The 18,395-nt window shown below is 35.2% G+C and overlaps 1 protein-coding gene across 2 annotated transcripts; it reads left to right on the forward strand.

Moving 5' to 3' along the window:
* The first annotated feature begins 16 nt into the window (after nt 1-16).
* LOC128235219 (charged multivesicular body protein 5-like) lies at nt 17-17,585 on the forward strand. Of its 2 annotated transcripts, XM_052949995.1 has the most exons (8): nt 17-174; nt 1,675-1,779; nt 2,454-2,500; nt 2,828-2,921; nt 3,602-3,673; nt 6,726-6,849; nt 11,470-11,567; nt 13,559-17,585. In XM_052949995.1, exons 1-8 carry the CDS (start codon nt 106-108, stop codon nt 13,607-13,609), a joined length of 660 nt encoding a protein of 219 aa, XP_052805955.1. In that variant the 5' UTR covers nt 17-105; the 3' UTR covers nt 13,610-17,585. The 2 variants fall into 2 exon arrangements, with proteins under 2 accessions (XP_052805955.1, XP_052805956.1); XM_052949996.1 differs by lacking the exons at nt 11,470-11,567; nt 13,559-17,585 and adding an exon at nt 11,206-11,309.
* Nucleotides 17,586-18,395: the final 810 nt, after the last annotated feature.

The following is an 18,395-nucleotide window of genomic DNA, read 5'->3' on the forward strand; positions in this document are numbered from 1 at the left end:
TGGATCCCGAGGGAAATGACGTCATAGTCATCTGTGTTTACTTCCGCATTGGAGTAGTAGTAATACTTTGTTTGTTTTTCGTTAATATTTTTTTAATTTACAAAAATGAATCGACTCTTTGGACGGGGGAAGCCGAAAGAGCCTGCACCGAACCTTACTGACTGTGTTTCGAATGTAAGTACTGATTTGTAAGTTTGTGATCTAGTTAATAATTATTGAACCGAAAATCCGTCACATATTTTCGAGACTCACTAGATATTGTAATGTGTACAACTTATGCGTTTTACTTTAAGCTTTCGATGAAGATACTATGTTGACGTATAATATGAAGCTTTGGTAATTGGATCCAAGAATATGAATTAACAAATTGTATATGGTTACCAAAACAATTCATAGCAATATTTGATTTATTGCGAAATGGGTTGAACTGTTAACTGGTTTAAGCATGAAGCATAACAAAATTACTAGATGGTTATGTTGAAAGAATTTATAACCTAGCATGGCTGGTGCCACTTGTTTGTTTGTACAAGATGTTACTGTCAGTAAAATGACTGGTCTTGTTCGGCCCTAGTTCACCTAAATGGCCGTTAACGAGTCTTTTGACATTTTTTTTTACTATGGCAGACTCGTGACGTCCACCATCCCAGCAAAAAGTTGCGAATGTTATAATTCAAATTTCTATAAAAATATTATTGCCGATTATTAAACACATATTTATATATGTCATTATGCAAAAAAAAACATGTTCAGATATCATAAAACACTTAAATGTGTCGATTGTTTATCAAGTATCTGATAGGTTGTGTACATGTTTAAAACGGTATTCATGAATACATGTATGTGAAAATAACAACTCTTATGACAAATTAAATTGTCTTGAATTATAAACATTGAATCATTCAAGTATATCCACTAAGTTACTGCATCATAAAGCAGCCGACTATTTACACGATTCTGAACCATGACCTCTGACGTCAAGCGCGTGATCAATACAATGTAGAATTTACTATTTATTATTGGTGGTTAAAAATAGCTATGACGTTTCATGGAATTTTCCACAGAAAACGAGGCAAGAAGGCCTTCAAAACCATGCACTTTGAACGCGTGTCTGACCTCCTGATTTTCCGAAAATGTGTAACCTAGAATTTCTCGGAAGAAATGTGTTTATCAGTCATTAGCAAAAACACGTTTATAAGATACATGTGCAACTAGTGAAATACGAATGCAAAACGGGCAGAGGAAAAATAATAAAAAGCAATTTACTGGAGCCGTCGTAATCAGTTGAAAATTTTAATAAAATAAATATAACTTTAGCGTAGATTCTTATCTAGTGTCCGCAGAGTTTCGCGGAGTTAACCCCTCCGAGGAATGCCGAGTTCGTTATTCTTCGGTCGACTGATCACCCTCGGAGGGCCTTAAATTCAAACTCTGAGGAAAGTTGACAGTCGATAAAATCATTGTGTTGGCCGTGATAGCAAAAATTCGCGGAGGGAAACGGAAAGTGGGTCTAACTCGTTGAGTGTACTGTATTGAACAATTTTGTCATTGTTATTTAACATCGATGCATAATATTACTATATATATTCTTTCGCCCGGTGTTAAATGGTAGGGAGTTGTAGCGTTACAGGGATACATAAGAAATGTCAAAATAATAGAAACTTTATCTTTTTTCAGATTGACTCTCGAGGAGAATCAATTGACAAGAAAATTGCTCGCCTTGATGCAGAGTTAAAAAAGTACAAGGATCAAATGGCAAAGATGAGAAATGGGCCCTCGAAGGTAACAGCATATAAATTTGTCTGTTTTTAAAATGATGTGATTAATTTAAATTAATTTAAAGAATTTCTTCTTTGAAATTAAAATATAATTGTGTTTGTTCAATGAAGTGATTAATGTAAATAAATTTAAAGAATTTCTTCTTTGAAATTAAAATTGTTTTTGTTCAATTATTTATAGTTTTGATATACATCATGTTTTTGTTTACCAGTCAGGTTAAACTTATGGACTAAGGTGTGAGCTATAGAGTTATAAGAGTGTGCAACACCATGCATTGCTTTGGTAGATTCCTTCTGCCCTCTTGGATAATTTGTACCTTTCTTAGAATTGAAAGCTTTCGATAATGATTGAAGACTATCAGCAATCTCCTTTGTTATATACAAACTTATTATAAGTTAATTATATAATTATAAATACATACAAACCTTAAATATCTGGCAGTTAAAACCTAAAACAACTTTATTTTAAAAATATTGTTAACAGTTTTTGTCAGTTTTATAGTGTTAAGTTTTTCAAAGCTCAAATTCCGCAATACAAATGTGCCCCTAAGCACCCTGTCCCTTTACTGCAGCACCCTGCTTTTTTTTAAAAATCTGGTCAAAAACCTATTATGTACAATACATGTACCGTATTTAAAAGATTACTTGATGGTGACTCGTTATGTTTTATTTTTGCAGAACATGGTCAAACAAAAAGCAATGAGAGTGTTAAAACAAAAGAAAATGTAAGTATAACATGTAGCTAGAAAACATGTAAATTTGCTTTTTGTCATATTAATGTCCTGATAAAAATGTATCTTCTGTTTAAATATTATTGAAAATACAACAAAATGCAGATAAAGGTGATCTAATGAAAAATAGTTTTTGTTCAGGGTGATTTTCAGGTTTGTTGAGAACAAATCAATATATTATGATGTTTTCAATTTGAAAAATTCCTTTATTTTTGTATCAAAAATTTGGTTGGAAGGTCTGAGTAACTAGAAATGAAAAAAACTCTCACGTTCTTATCATCCAGAAAAAGCTATGTGCACACTGACTGTTCTTTCAAACAGGTATGAAAATCAGCGAGAAAATCTTTCAAACCAGTCGTTCAACATGGAACAACAGAATTTCGCCATACAGCAGATCAAAGACACAAAATCAACAGTAAGTGAGGTTTTATCTTGTAAAATTTGTATTGTTTCCTAAATATAGCCCTTTTATTTCTGACTTGAGATAGCATACAATGAGTTGACTGATTGTTCAGAACTTTGTTTAAGTTAACAACTTCATTGTTGTTAACTTTTAAACTTTAAGTATGTTTTGACGGTTTCGTATATTTTATTTAATCTAGTACAGCTGAAACAGTTGTCTCAAATCTTATTTTAAATATCACAGATCACAAGTGTTTTCTTCAAACTTTCAGAGTATTGTAGATTTGAAAGTAAACAACGATTACTTTGACACTTTTGTTTACTTAAAAGAAGTTCTTAACAATCTGTCCATTGTAAGTTTAATATATAGACGTTGAATTGAATTTTGTCATGTGAGCATGATTTGTGGTAACCAAGGTTTTATTTCTTTAACAATTTATGGTTTAAGAAATATTGAGCCGGTATTGTGTCTTTGAATTTAAGATACGACATACTAGTACTTTCCATATCTTTTTGTGTGTTTTTTTTTTTAAATATATTTAAATAAGCAAGTTTCATTGGTGAAACACTCTTAAATTTTGGTACATGTGTATATGTTCCAATAGTAGAGCAGATTATTAGTTAAATATAAAGGATATTTAAAAATTGCTAAATGCTCATGAAAAAAGTCATTCTATGTTTATTTTTCCACAGGTTGATGCAATGAAAGTGGGAGTTAAAGAGTTCAAGAAGGCTTACAAGCATGTCAACCTCGATCAAATAGAGGTAAGGCTATTTCCCAGTCAGGGGAAAACAAGCATGTCAACCTTGATCAAATTGAGGTAAGGCTATTTCCCAGTCAGGGGAAAACAAGCATGTCAACCTTGATCAAATTGAGGTAAGGCTATTTCCCAGTCAGGGGCAAACAAGCATGTCAACCTTGATCCAATTGAGGTTATGCTATTTCCCAGTCAGGGGAAAACAAGCATGTCAACCTTGATCAAATTGAGGTAAGGATATTTCCCAGTCAGGGGAAAACAAGCATGTCAACCTTAATCCAATTGAGGTAAGGCTATTTCCCAGTCAGGGGCAAACAAGCATGTCAACCTTGATCAAATTGAGGTAAGGCTATTTCCCAGTCAGGGGAAAACAAGCATGTCAACCTTGATCCAATTGAGGTAAGGATATTTCCCAGTCAGGGGAAAACAAGCATGTCAACCTTGATCAAATTGAGGTAAGGCTATTTCCCAGTCAGGGGCAAACAAGCATGTCAACCTTGATCCAATTGAGGTTATGCTATTTCCCAGTCAGGGGAAAACAAGCATGTCAACCTTGATCAAATTGAGGTAAGGATATTTCCCAGTCAGGGGAAAACAAGCATGTCAACCTTGATCCAATTGAGGTAAGGCTATTTCCCAGTCAGGGGAAAACAAGCATGTCAACCTTGATCAAATTGAGGTTATGCTATTTCCCAGTCAGGGGCAAACAAGCATGTCAACCTTGATCAAATTGAGGTTATGCTATTTCCCAGTCAGGGGCGTACAAGCATGTCAACCTTGATCAAATTGAGGTAAGGCTATTTCCCAGTTAGGGGAAAACAAGCATGTCAACCTTGATCAAATTGAGGTTATGCTATTTCCCAGTCAGGGGCAAACAAGCATGTCAACCTTGATCAAATTGAGGTTATGCTATTTCCCAGTCAGGGGCGTACAAGCATGTCAACCTTGATCAAATTGAGGTTATGCTATTTCCCAGTCAGGGGCGTACAAGCATGTCAACCTTGATCAAATTGAGGTTATGCTATTTCCCAGTCAGGGGCAAACAAGCATGTCAACCTTGATCAAATTGAGGTTATGCTATTTTCCAGTCAGGGGCAAACAAGCATGTCAACCTTGATCAAATTGAGGTTATGCTATTTCCCAGTCAGGGGAAAACAAGCATGTTAACCTTGATCAGATTGAGGTTATGCTATTTTCCAGTCAGGGGCAAACAAGCATGTCAACCTTGATCAAATTGAGGTAAGGATATTTCCCAGTCAGGGGCAAACAAGCATGTCAACCTTGATCCAATTGAGGTTATGCTATTTCCCAGTCAGGGGCGTACAAGCATGTCAACCTTGATCAAATTGAGGTTATGCTATTTTCCAGTCAGGGGCAAACAAGCATGTCAACCTTGATCAAATTGAGGTTATGCTATTTTCCAGTCAGGGGCAAACAAGCATGTCAACCTTGATCAAATTGAGGTTATGCTATTTCCCAGTCAGGGGAAAACAAGCATGTTAACCTTGATCAGATTGAGGTTATGCTATTTTCCAGTCAGGGGCAAACAAGCATGTCAACCTTGATCAAATTGAGGTAAGGATATTTCCCAGTCAGGGACAAACAAGCATGTCAACCTTGATCAAATTGAGGTCATGCTATTTCCCAGTCAGGGGCAAACAAGCATGTCAACCTTGATCAAATTGAGGTTATGCTATTTCCCAGTCAGGGGCAAACAAGCATGTCAACCTTGATCCAATTGAGGTAAGGCTATTTCCCAGTCAGGGAAAAACAAGCATGTCAACCTTGATCCAATTGAGGTTTTGCTATTTCCCAGTCAGGGGCAAACAAGCATGTCAACCTTGATCCAATTGAGGTAAGGCTATTTCCCAGTCAGGGAAAAACAAGCATGTCAACCTTGATCCAATTGAGGTTTTGCTATTTCCCAGTCAGGGGCAAACAAGCATGTCAACCTTGATCAAATTGAGGTAAGGCTATTTCCCAGTCAGGGGCAAACAAGCATGTCAACCTTGATCAAATTGAGGTAAGGATATTTCCCAGTCAGGGGCAAACAAGCATGTCAACCTTGATCAAATTGAGGTAAGGGTATTTCCCAGTCAGGGGCAAACAAGCATGTCAACCTTGATCAAATTGAGGTAAGGATATTTCCCAGTCAGGGGCAAACAAGCATGTCAACCTTGATCAAATTGAGGTTATGCTATTTCCTAGTCAGGGGCAAACAAGCATGTCAACCTTGATCAAATTGAGGTTATGCTATTTCCCAGTCAGGGGCAAACAGGCACGTCAACCTTGATCAAATTGAGGTAAGGGTATTTTCCCAGCAGGGGCGTACCTTTAGCATGTTAACCTTGATCAAGTTGAAGTAGGAATAATTTCAAGCAGGGGCGTACCTTAAGCATGTCAACGCTGATCAGATTGCGGTTTGAATATTTCCCAGCAAGGGCCTACCTTGAGCATGAAAACATTGATCAGATTGAGGTAAGGATATTTCTGAAGCAGGGGCTTACCTGAAACATTTTAAATTGTACACACATCACATACGAGTAGTAGAAACAAGGTAAGGTTGGTGATGTGTCAGAAGAAGACCATCCTCTATTTTGGTTGCTGAATCACCGGCCATTTTATGAAAATATGTAATAATAGTTTGTTATTAGTAGTACTGATAATGATTATTAATGCAGATTCACATAAAAACAACCACGAAATACTGGGGCAGTGTTCATTTATCATCATTAAAAGTCATTTCTGAACTGAAGTCAATTTTTTTTTAAATTTTCAAAGTCAAATTTAAAGTGAATTATAAAAAAAAATTACATAAAATTATGTATTATGAATCTAAAGCAATGAAAATAAAGTATTTCAGATATTATGGAGCAATTATATCATAATATAAATGAGATACTTAAAAATATGGTTAAAGTTAGGAAATGACTTAAGATATTTTATGAAAACCGACCCTGGGTGTATATACAAATACTGAAATTCTGACAATGATAAATAAATTGGCAATTATTTTTTTAAGAATATTTCTATCAATGTCATGGCAATGTTATCTACAGAATCTACAAGACGAATTGGAAGACTTAACGGAAACTTCGAACGAAGTCCAGGAGATTATGGGCCGCAGTTATGGCATGCCGGAAGTAGATGATGACGAGCTGGAGGCAGAATTAGACGCTCTCGGTAAGATGGTCATCAATGTTAGATTTTGGATTTACATGCTTGAGCCATGCATTATTGTTTGGCTTTGAGAATATTAACAAGCTTGGCTGTGTGAAAAAGAGACATTTTTTAAAGGGATTCACTCATGTTTTGGGCCCTATTTTTTTATGGTAATGTATCAGAAAACACTTATATCATAATATTACTCTTTAATACCACAATTGCAGAAAAACAATACAATTAAAGTATAAAAAAAGTCTGGTTTTAGTGGGTAGCAAACTGAAGCCGGTACAGTCAAGAAAAAAAATATGAAAACTGACAACAAAACCGTTGCCCACATTGGCACAAGGACTTCATAAGTCAGCTGAGGAATAATTTAACCTTTAAGCACTTTCTTGAAAAGCGTTACTAATGGAATTTCAAAATCATGGACTTTAAAGACAATATTTAAGCATATATCAACATATGTTAAAGGGTTCCAGCCATCAGTTCTTAAGTTTTAACACATCCCAATTGTTTGCCACACTTTATTTTGCCAAAGCATGAGTGATTCCCTGTAAACAAGCCAAGACAATTCCATTTTAAGGAAAAAAGAGAAAATGTTAAGAATAATGATAATAATAATAATATACCACATTTATATAGCGCTCTTTCCAAAAATGCTCAAAAGCGCTTAACAATACATGGTTAAACAGTACAAATATAATATGAACTGAAACCATTCTGTTAAGATATTGGAATATGGGATATTTTCCATCTTGACTGTTCCAAATTACATAATCACAGTTAATAAAGTAAGCGATTCAGTTTTCAGTTCCCATAAACCTGAACGAAGAAGTGAGTCTTTAGTTGTCGTTTGAAGCTTTCAAGAGAAGTACAGTCTCTAACATGTGCTGGTAAAGTGTTCCATAGTTTAGGAGCAGCCGCAGAAAAGCTCCTATCCCCAAATTTAAGTTTTGTTTTTGGTGGCACAAGAGTTAGAGATTGGTTGGCTGAATGTAGATTTCTAGTCAGTTTGTAAACGTTGATCATATCATTAATGTATTGTGGAGCTTTGCCATAAAGTGATTTAAATACATGAGTTAGTATTTTGAAATGGATTCTGTAATCCACTGGGAGCCAGTGAAGATCTTTAAGCACTAACGTGATGTGACTGAACTTTGACTTTCTGGTAATTATCCTAGCAGCAGTGTTTTGTACAAGTTGTAGCCTGTTCAAAGATTGTTGTTGGACTTCATACAAGAGAGAATTGCAATAGTCCAATCTAGATGTTACTAAGGCATTTACGAGTGTTTTCGTAGCATCCTCGTTGATACACTGTCGAATGCGTCCTATCTGTCTCAGCTGAGCGTAAGTTGATTTGCACACAGACTTAACATGCGATTCCATGTTCATCCGAGAGTCTAGAAAAGCACCAAGATTTCTAACGTTGATTGAGTGATAACAGATGTTCCAACATTTACTGTAAGATTTGATACTTTTTCAGACTTATGACCAGATGATAAAACTATAAGTTCCGTCTTATCCGAATTCAGTTTCAGAATATTGTTATTCATCCAGTGCATGATTTCAGAAACACAATTTGCTACACGATTTACCATGTCTTTGTTAGTTGATTCATCTATTGGTTCAAAACGACAAATACAATTGGGAATCATCAGCATAGAAATGTACATTTAGTCCGTGTTTTCGATAAATAGCACCAACTGGTTTTGTGTACATGACATAGAATTTAGGACCCAGGACGGAATCCTGGGGGACACTATAGGTCATGTGCACGGGCTCGGAAAGCTCACCGTCAATACATACGGTCTGGTAGCGGTCGCTTAAATACGATTTCATCCACTCGAGTGGCTTCCCAGAAATGCCAAAATGATGTTCAAGACGTGTGAGCAATGTTTTATGGTCTATGGTATGGAACGCCGCAGATAGATCAAGCATCACTAAAATAGTAACTTTTTGTTGGTCCAGTGCTAGCAAGTTGTCGTTTTGCACTTTAAGTAAGGCAGTTTCTGTGGAATGAAATTTTCTGTATGCTGATTGATAAGGTTCATGTAGATTGTTGGATTCCAGATGTCTTTCTAAGCGAGTGTCTCCAGCTTTTTCATTGATTTTGGACAAATACGGAAGATTTGCGACTGGTCGGTAGTTTTTGAATATGTCAGGATCCAATGATTTTTTTTTCTAAAGAGGACGAATGTGCGAGAGTTTGAATGACGATGGCACTTCTCCGTCCCTCAATGAGATGTTGGTAATGTTTGTAATTATTGGAACAAGCTCAATGGAACATTCTTTCAATAACCATGTTGGAATTGGGTCAAGTTCACACGATTTGGTGGAAGAATTTGCAATTAGCTTAGAAATTTCATCTTCTGTTGCGGGTTCGAATTCATTAAATTTCACTTCTGAGTCTTGCATTTCAAGAGTAGTATTTTCATGATTTGTGTTATCAGCTGATGTGATATTGTTTCTGATCGTTTCAATTTTCTCAACGAAAAAGTCACTAAACTCTTGAGCTAGTTCTTTGGGCGATGTGTGAGATGGTAGCACAACTTCCGTTTTGTTTCCAAGAAGATGGAGAATACACTTTCTGTAAATGTGTCTCCCTCTAACCTAAGAAGTCATCGTAGGTTTGAGGTTTAATAGGGGAAACATTCCCTTGGCCTCTCAAAAAAAACAACTAGTGCTCCGTTCTCTGTACTCAAAATGGTTGTCCGGTTAGCGCAGTGGTTAACACACTCCCTTCTCACCAAGGCGACCCGGGTTCGATTCCCAGCCTGGGCGCATGTGAGTTTGGTTAGTGGTCACCAAGCTGGACAAGTGGGTTTTCTCCGGGTACTGCGGTTTCCCCCACAACACAAGACCACACTCTCGCGAAACATCGTGCCAACAAGAGTGACTTAGTATAAGCTATCATAGCTTTCTTCACAATCGTTGTTAAATATATAATGTTTAAACTAATTTGGTAAAATGTCAGCCCAGCTTGGTCAAATTGGGATTTTACATAGCTGATCATAATATGATTTCTTTAACCAATAATGCAAACATTTAGGTTTGGTGATTCAAAAATCAAATTTCAATCAGGAATGTCCCTGTCGGTGTTTTTAACTGTCTTTTATAGTTTCTGATTTCTAGCATAAATTATTCACAAACTTTTAAATGACAGGTTATTTCTAACGAAAAGTGAAATTGTTATTTTAGTTTGACTGACAATTTATAATTGAGCTTCTACACAGGTACATGATAATTGATTGAATATGTTATATCTCTTGTGTATAAATGGCAATTACCACTGCTAAATTTCATACAGAAAAGTTAAAATCTAAGTCTTTTTTTATGATCTCGAATGACTATTGACGGGGATGGGGGTCCTGCATAGTAAAATCGAACAAATTCATATATATATTATAAAAGATTACTTTTATAAAGTGAAGAAAGTGTTGAAACAAGCATTGATTGGTCGAAAAAGTACTGTGTTTCTTTTTATATAAGTGGGGGGTAATTCACATCAAAGAAACAAACAAATTCCAATATATTAAACTATTTCTGTAAAGTGTTTTAGTGTTGAAACAAGCATGGATTAATTGAAAAACATTGAATTTTAGGCATTGAAAATGAGCCTTAGATTTCAGGGTCTGCAAGCATTTTTAATGTTTAGAAATAAGTGCCAATAAAACTAGTAAGCTGTTGTTGACCTTAAATTTGTGAAACGAAGGGATCAGTGCTAATTGATGACACTAAGCATAGGGTTTAGACAGGTTTTAAAAGGACAGGTTGCTACAAATGATGGATATTTTGCTAATGAAGAAAAGGGTATTTTGATCAGGCTATGAAGAACTTGATCATTATGAATTTGATGAAAAATGTTAGTTATTGTGTTTCATTGAAGAAATATTTGGTTTCAACTACCAGATATGGAAGTTTTCATGTATTTGTAATCTTATTATAAGATTGAATTAATCAAATAAATATTTGACAGTCTTAACAGCATTTCATTCTAGGAAGTCAGAAGGGTGCCCATACTGGTCCATGAGGGCAGAAGGATGCTAGCAAAAAATGACAGCATTCAGCACCCTTTAATAACTCTTCGGATAAAGCCCTATAGCATATTGAAACTTCATTTAGTAACTAAGTTCTTCATAAGAGCTGCATGCATTTATGTCTTTTGTTAGGACATGGATTACCTCCGTTTTATACATGATTTACCTCCCTTTTATTCATATACATTACCTCCCTTTTATACAGAACTGTTTTTATTTACAGGATTACCGGCTCTGTTTGTGGCTCACACTGGTCCGGGAGCATCATTGATATTAAACTTGTATAATACATAACCTCCCTTTCATACATACGTTACCTCCCTTTTGTATTCCCCAGGTGATGAGATCGGTCTAGATGAGGACACATCATACCTTGACGATGCCGTCACTACACCATCATTAATATTAAACTTGTATAATACATAACCTCCCTTTCATACATGCGTTACCTCCCTTTTGTATTCCCCAGGTGATGAGATTGGTCTAGATGAGGACACATCATACCTTGACGATGCCGTCACTACACTATCATTGATATTAAACTTGTATTATACATAACCTCCCTTTCATACATGCGTTACCTCCCTTTTGTATTCCCCAGGTGATGAGATCGGTCTAGATGAGGACACATCATACCTTGACGATGCCGTCACTACACCATCTGTACCAACGAGCGACCCAGGTGGTGAAAGTGTCAGGGTGCGTCACAGTTTACATATTAATTAGCTCATCTCATTTGGTTTTTGGAAAAAAGTCAGTGTATGCGTGTTTTTAAAGGACCTTGGTGCTGTCCATAAATCCAAAATTCAGATATATGTGTTTTTAAGGAATGAATTGCGGGTTCAATGTTATTATTTGGGTATGAACGCAGTTAAGCTGCTTAAAGTAAGTGGAGTCCGGATGACTCTACGCATACTCTAACCAACCATTCATATCCCCGATAATGACATCAATCATGCAATTCATTACTTTTATTTACACTAATAGCTCATTATTTCTTTCAAGAATTGTTAGAAAAATCATTCATTTCATTTACGAAAAACCCTACAGTAATTCTTTCTCACCCATTCCGTAAATAGAACGACTTGACCGTAACTGGAAACAGTTTATCATATCAAGTCACAACAACAAAGGAAATAGTTAATCACATCAAATCACTTTTAAACCTAAAATTGAAACGCAAATGACAACAATACATTAACATAGCATAAATAAACACTTTCTAAAATGTTGATTTAAGTTTTTCATGGCCTGCTGACACAATACAAACAAAAATGAGAATTTTAAACATTTTTCAATTTGCATATTAATATGCGATGATTTCCAATCCGAACATATCGGAAGATATTGCGTTCATCTGACAATAGGCAGTTTATATAAGGAATGGAAGTTGAGGTGTAAATATATTGACATGAAGGTTGATCACTATGACAATGTGGACAAATATATCAAACCCCATAACTCTGCCTACAGTTTGCATGTGTAACACAAAGTTTTACCCTTTGACTGAATGAGGTTAGAAATGGGATTAATATTTGCATCTGTTTGCATAACTCATCGCGTCTGAGTTATTCAGTTAATTTTTCGTTCTCGTCCATTGAAATTAATTTCTATTGGCTAGGTTGATAATATCAGTTTCCTTTTGTGCCGAATGGGTATATTTTAAGTAGTTATTATCCAGTCTTAATGAAACTTGGTTACAGTAAATTGTCGGGCAAAGTGAATAATATGGTGGAGTTAAAAACTGAAGGATCCTTACTCCTAAGTAATACCAGAGTTTTGCCTTTTTACATTTACTTTTCATTTATAATTTGTACAGATAAAAAAAGTTTTTATCCAATCAGCACAAAACTTTGTAAAAGAGTTTTTCTAGGCATACTCATTAAATCAAGGTTATTAGTCAGATGAATGGCTCATGATTCATGTTATATTAGTCGTGGTAATCAGGACTATTTTTATTGGCTCACTGGTCACCATTTGTATTCATGACTTCATCACTCAAATAAACCTACACATGACACAGTTAAAATGGCCGCCAGGGTGAATTGACATGGGTTTAACCTATTTGGTAAAACAGGTGGTTTTATGAAAAGTTTCGTGCACTTTATGCTTAGATTACACATTTAACTTAAAAAAAGATGCAATTTGATGAAGATATACTGTATATTAAATAGCTACATGTACCAGTAATGCCAGAATTAGCCTTAGGTCTTGAATGTGTTGTGTTTCCAATGTTCCCTCTTGATATTTAAAAGTTGACATCACTTTGCGCTAGGGGTCCAGGGGTCGCGTTAGGTCCCTTGGCAGGTTCAGGGTAGCCCCCTGGTAGGGGTCTTTAGTGGGCACCCTTGAAGCTTTTAAGCCTTAGATTGCAATTTAACATATCTGGACTATTTGTTAACTTTCAAAGAGCATTTAAATCTTTGATGAGACATGAGCTTTATGAACAAGGAAGTATCTTGGGACTATTTTTTATCAGGTTTTTTTTTACATTTTGTATTTAATACAGTACCGTTTCTTTTGGAGTTAAATTCATATGAAATACATGTACATGAAAACAAAGGGATTTGTTTTTCCATACCATATGGGGATTGTTGATAATAAAAGCAGAAGACTTAAAAATACAATATAACTCCCAATTATGGTCCCATTATTGTTAAAGGTACAATTATTGTTCTTTTTTATTCCAGGACAATGTTCCAGTGGATGAGTTTGGTTTGCCACAGATTCCCGCCAAATAATACATGGACTGATAAGCCTTAGTTGTGATAGTGTATTCTAAATGTGGGTTATATTAATATGTGAATGACAAATTAAAGTGTGCAAAAGATAGGTTAGTGGCATTAAGTGACCATTTCATTTTAAGAAACGCATGATTAAAATAAATTTTCTTATACACAGACAACAAAGATGTTCCTGCCACTAATTTTTTGTGTTTGACTGATGAAATGTTGTGGGAGGTTTTCGGACTGAAAAAGGGTCAGAATTTGGCCCCATCCACAGCCCCCAAAGATATTTGATATTTTTCATGAAAATTTGAATCAAAATTCAAAATCCTAAAACCAATCGGGATATAAAAGGGGGATTTGCTTTGGTTCTTTGATTGAATATTGAGAATAATTGTTTGTTTCAGTCTATGATCTATTATATTTCACCGAGTGAGCACTAAAATTTATATTTCACTAGTTGCGTTGCCTTGAGTGAAATATTCACGGGGTGAAATATATTGCAATCTTAAACTTTCTTACACTGAATCAAACAAATTTTCTTTTTAATATAAGCCTTAAAGTGGAATTAAAAGTCATTTAATTACACTTTTTTAGAAAAACGTGTATATTTATATGCATATATGTAACGTGTTTGGAACAGTGAAATATCTATTTTACTTCACTGATAAATCTCTATAAACAACCAAAAAGCAATTCGTCGCTACTTTCAGAATTCTAAGGGCCGAGGCTTCATCCAAAAAAAGTTGAAAAAACAAAAACTGTGATCTTTAAGTCATTGATCAAAGTCTTCAAGCTTCAATAATGGAGAGTTATATTGAAAAATCAATTGTATAATTATTGATTTGTTCATATGATGATTGATCTGGTCATACTCTCTGTGGTGTGATTGTTCGCAATACTGTTACATGTGCTAAAATCTGAGGATGTATATATATATATGTTGTACATGTATGCCATTTAATGTGTGTTTTTCTCTCTAATTGATATTACGTAAAAAGATATGTGAAAGTTCAAATTGTTGAGTTTTAGTTACATCATTTGCAAAATAATAGCTGCTTTGATGTTTGCGAGCTATGATGTATTAAAAGGGACTAGACACTAGATGATACGATTGAAAGAAAAAAGAAAAATGTCAAAAAACAAAAGAAAAATGTCAAAAAACATAAAATTGACATTGTTGTGTAAAACGCTGAATCTTACTTACTGATGTATAACATAACGACACATGCATCTTTTGCAGATTTTGCACATTTTACAATTAGAAATTTACTGGGGTTGTCTATGATGTAAATCCCAATAAGTTTAAGAATAGTATCGGTATATTTATCTGTACTCGTAATTAGATATAAGTTAAACTGGGAAACCATTATGCACTATTTATAAACGTGGAAACACAGATGAGACAGCAACATGATTGTTGTGTTTATTATTTTAATTGTGTAGAATGATGTATAATCGGCCTCTAACTGGCTCGCATTGACAATTCTAGGTTTGTTTTGAGGACAAACTGAATTTGCCGATTTTGGGACCGTCTGTTGTCTAGACCCCTTAAACCTAGTTGTAGGGTTTTAGCCAGGTAAAAAAAGGACATGTATGGCCGAAAAGGGACAAGACGCTAAGGGAGAAAAGGGCACACTGTACAGTGCTATATATAATTTGAACATCATGAATTTTATCAAAAATGTTAGGAATTATGTTAAATTGAAGTAATATTAGGTTTCAAGTGCAAAACATACCTGTATAAGTTTGTATGTATCTATAATAATTATAAGTTTTAATCAAAACAAAATAAATATTTGACAGTCTTAAGCATTTGATTCTGTGAATGCAGAAGTGTACCAATGCTGGACTCCATGAGGGCAGAAATATACTACCAAGCAGAACAGGGTGCAGCATCCTTCCATAACTCTTCAGTTAAAACCCTTCATATTGTATTAAAATAACATAACGTCATAAGGATATAAGTCATGCAATGAAAACTTCAGGGAAAAACCTTATAGCCGAAAGCTTACAATGATTAGTGTTTATGCTCATGTCTCTGCCAGTAAGATTGCTGGACATATTCTGATTTAATCAATTAGAAAGCTCCAATGGTAAATGAACACAATTTTATTTGGTCATCATTTTATTTAGTGGGCTGTTCAGCAGTTCTTTCATTTACATAGGTCATTCGAAACTCCGTGGCCATTTTCCATTGATAACAACCTTGGATGTATATGGACGGTTTGCAATGTCAGATATCTTTAGATTTAACTATGCTGCAAGGAGATCGGATGTAATTTCAATTAAGCAGTTAAACTTAATGACTTTACTCAGCATAAAACATCGATTTTCAAACGTAAATATGATAACTGCGATCTCCACTTTTGTCAGCAGTCTTCTTTTACTGGTTTCCAGACACTCACGAAAAAAAATGGCTCATTCCAAGACAAAAATTAAATTAAAAAAAAGTTGGCAAAATGATCATTCTGTGAGAGTGCAGTTTTAACCATTCAATTCTATGAAGGCAGATTGGTGCCCATGTTGGCCTCCAGAAAGGAGAAGGGTTTTAGAGAAAATTATTGTACTCACCAAAATGCACAGATTGGAAAATTATATTAATGCATGTACTCATTTTCAACATGAATGTCATTTTTCTGGTAGAATTAGTGTCATCATTATGATTTTGTTCTATCATCATTTTTTGTGTCGCCTGAAAAGACGACATATAGGGGTTACTTTTGTCGGCGGTGGCGGCGGCGGTGGCGGCGGCGGTGGCGGCGTGCGCGTCCCATTTTCGCTTGTCCAGGGTATAACCTATAAACTATTAGTGGTATCAACTTGAAATTTCATGTGTAGATAGATCTAATTGAGGGCAAGTGCAGTGCACATAAACCGTAACTCTTGCTTCCATATTTTTAGAGTTATTGCCCTTTGTTATTTTTCATGCTTTAAGTTTTGTCCGGGGCATATCTTGTAGAATATAAGAGTTATCAACTTGAAACTTCATATGTAGATAGATCTCATGGAGGGCAAGTGCAGTGCACTATAACAGTAACTCTTGCTTTCTTACTTTTAAAGTTATTGCCCTTTGTTAATTTTCATGCTTAAAGTTTTGTCTGGGGCATATCTTGAAGAATATAAGAGGTATCAACTTGAAACTTCATAGCTAGATAGATCTCATTGAGGGCAAGTGCAGTGCACAAGAACCGTAACTCTTGCTGCCATATTTTTAGAGTTATTGCCCTTTGTTAATTTTCATGCTTAGGTTTTGTCCGTGGCATATCTCGTAAACTATAGGAGGTATCAACCTTAAACTTATTCCGTAGGTATATCTGATTGAGGGAAAGTGCAGTGCACAAAAACCGTAACTCTTGTATCTATATGTTTAGAGTTATTGCCCTTTGTTAATTTTCAAACTTAAATTTTGTCCGGGGCATTTCTCGAAAACTATAAGAGTTATCAACTTGAAACTTTATAGATAGATAGATCTTATTGAAGGGGATCGCAGTGCACAAAAACTGTATCTCTTGCTTCCATATTAGAGTTATTGCCCTTTGTTAATTTTCATGTTTAACTTTACCTTGCACACTTTTTTAGCTCCCCAGTTCGTGCTCAAGGTGAGCTATTGTGATCGGTCTTGGTCCGTCGTCCGTCCGTCAACAATTGCTTAAAGAACATTTCCTCTTAAACTACCTGGCCAAATTCAATGAAACTTGACAGGAAGCTTCCTTGGGTGTCCCTCTACAAAAATACAACAAGGGGTTACGATTGATTAACAACAACAACAACAAAATGGCCGACTTCCTGTTTTGCTTTAACGTTGTTACCTTCAGTTCAAATGCCACCTACACTTGAAAGTTAAATGGCAATATCATTGTCTATAAATGAAAAAATGCCAATCTAACAGCTATAATGTCGACAGTAAATAATTCGTCAGGCGACACATCCGACCCGCGGAGTTCTAGTGTTATTTATACAGCTTGAATAATAAAGTTATTATCATGTGTTTTTTTGTTGTTGTTATTTATTGATTTATTTGGAGGTTCTCGCTCATGTTTTTGTAAAATGCACTTTTTTGTGTAACGAAATAAAGTGTAGCAATAAGAAGTGTTAAAAGTAAGATACTAAAATCTGGATTCATTCAGCATATTTGCTCAAATAGTCTTTGAAGAGCACAATTTGCATAAGCATTAACAACGCTAATAATCACTTAATTACAGCTTGGTTGATTGACATTATCATGTGATGGTTTCAATACATTGTTAAATGGTTAATATATATATCACCTTTGTGAAGGTCTTGGTGGCCTTGAGGTTTAGGCGTGTTGATATTCTATTTCTTTTCTTGACTTTACCTGTGTGGGTTAGCACCCCACTAAAACCAAAATATTTTTTTTATACTATGCATACTATAACTATTTTTTCTGCAATTTTGATATCATGGAGTAAATAAATAATAAAATAAGTGTTTTCAGACACTTTACCGGGAAAATTAGTTTTTGGTACAAAACCATGAGCGGGCACCTTTAAAAGAGCTGAAGGTTTTGCACAACAATCCCCTGCAGTGCATCTCCTGCTAATTGCACTGATGTAACAGTAATGGCCAATTTTCTGTGTATTTGTTTATTGGCTCAGGGCCATTTAGGGTCCATTTCTATGATAAAACCTCCAAAACTGCACAGCAGGATACTCAGATCAGAAATCTGATTAGACAATTAAGCAATTAGATTAAGATTAATACACAGAGATTGTGTACAATACACAGTTTAGCAATACGAAATTACTGAGCTCTAATACAACTCTAATAATCAGTTGTA

The sequence above is a fragment of the Mya arenaria genome, chromosome 5 (assembly GCF_026914265.1).
Source record: "Mya arenaria isolate MELC-2E11 chromosome 5, ASM2691426v1".
NCBI lineage: Eukaryota > Metazoa > Mollusca > Bivalvia > Myida > Myidae > Mya > Mya arenaria.

Bases quoted from the DNA above. Each gene is read 5' to 3' on its own strand.
- LOC128235219 (XM_052949995.1), top strand. From the start codon at position 106: ATGAATCGACTCTTTGGACGGGGGAAGCCGAAAGAGCCTGCACCGAAC. The intron at 175-1,674 runs GTAAGTACTGAT...ATCTTTTTTCAG, and splicing joins TTACTGACTGTGTTTCGAAT to ATTGACTCTCGAGGAGAATC. The intron at 6,850-11,469 runs GTAAGATGGTCA...TGTATTCCCCAG, and splicing joins GGCAGAATTAGACGCTCTCG to GTGATGAGATCGGTCTAGAT.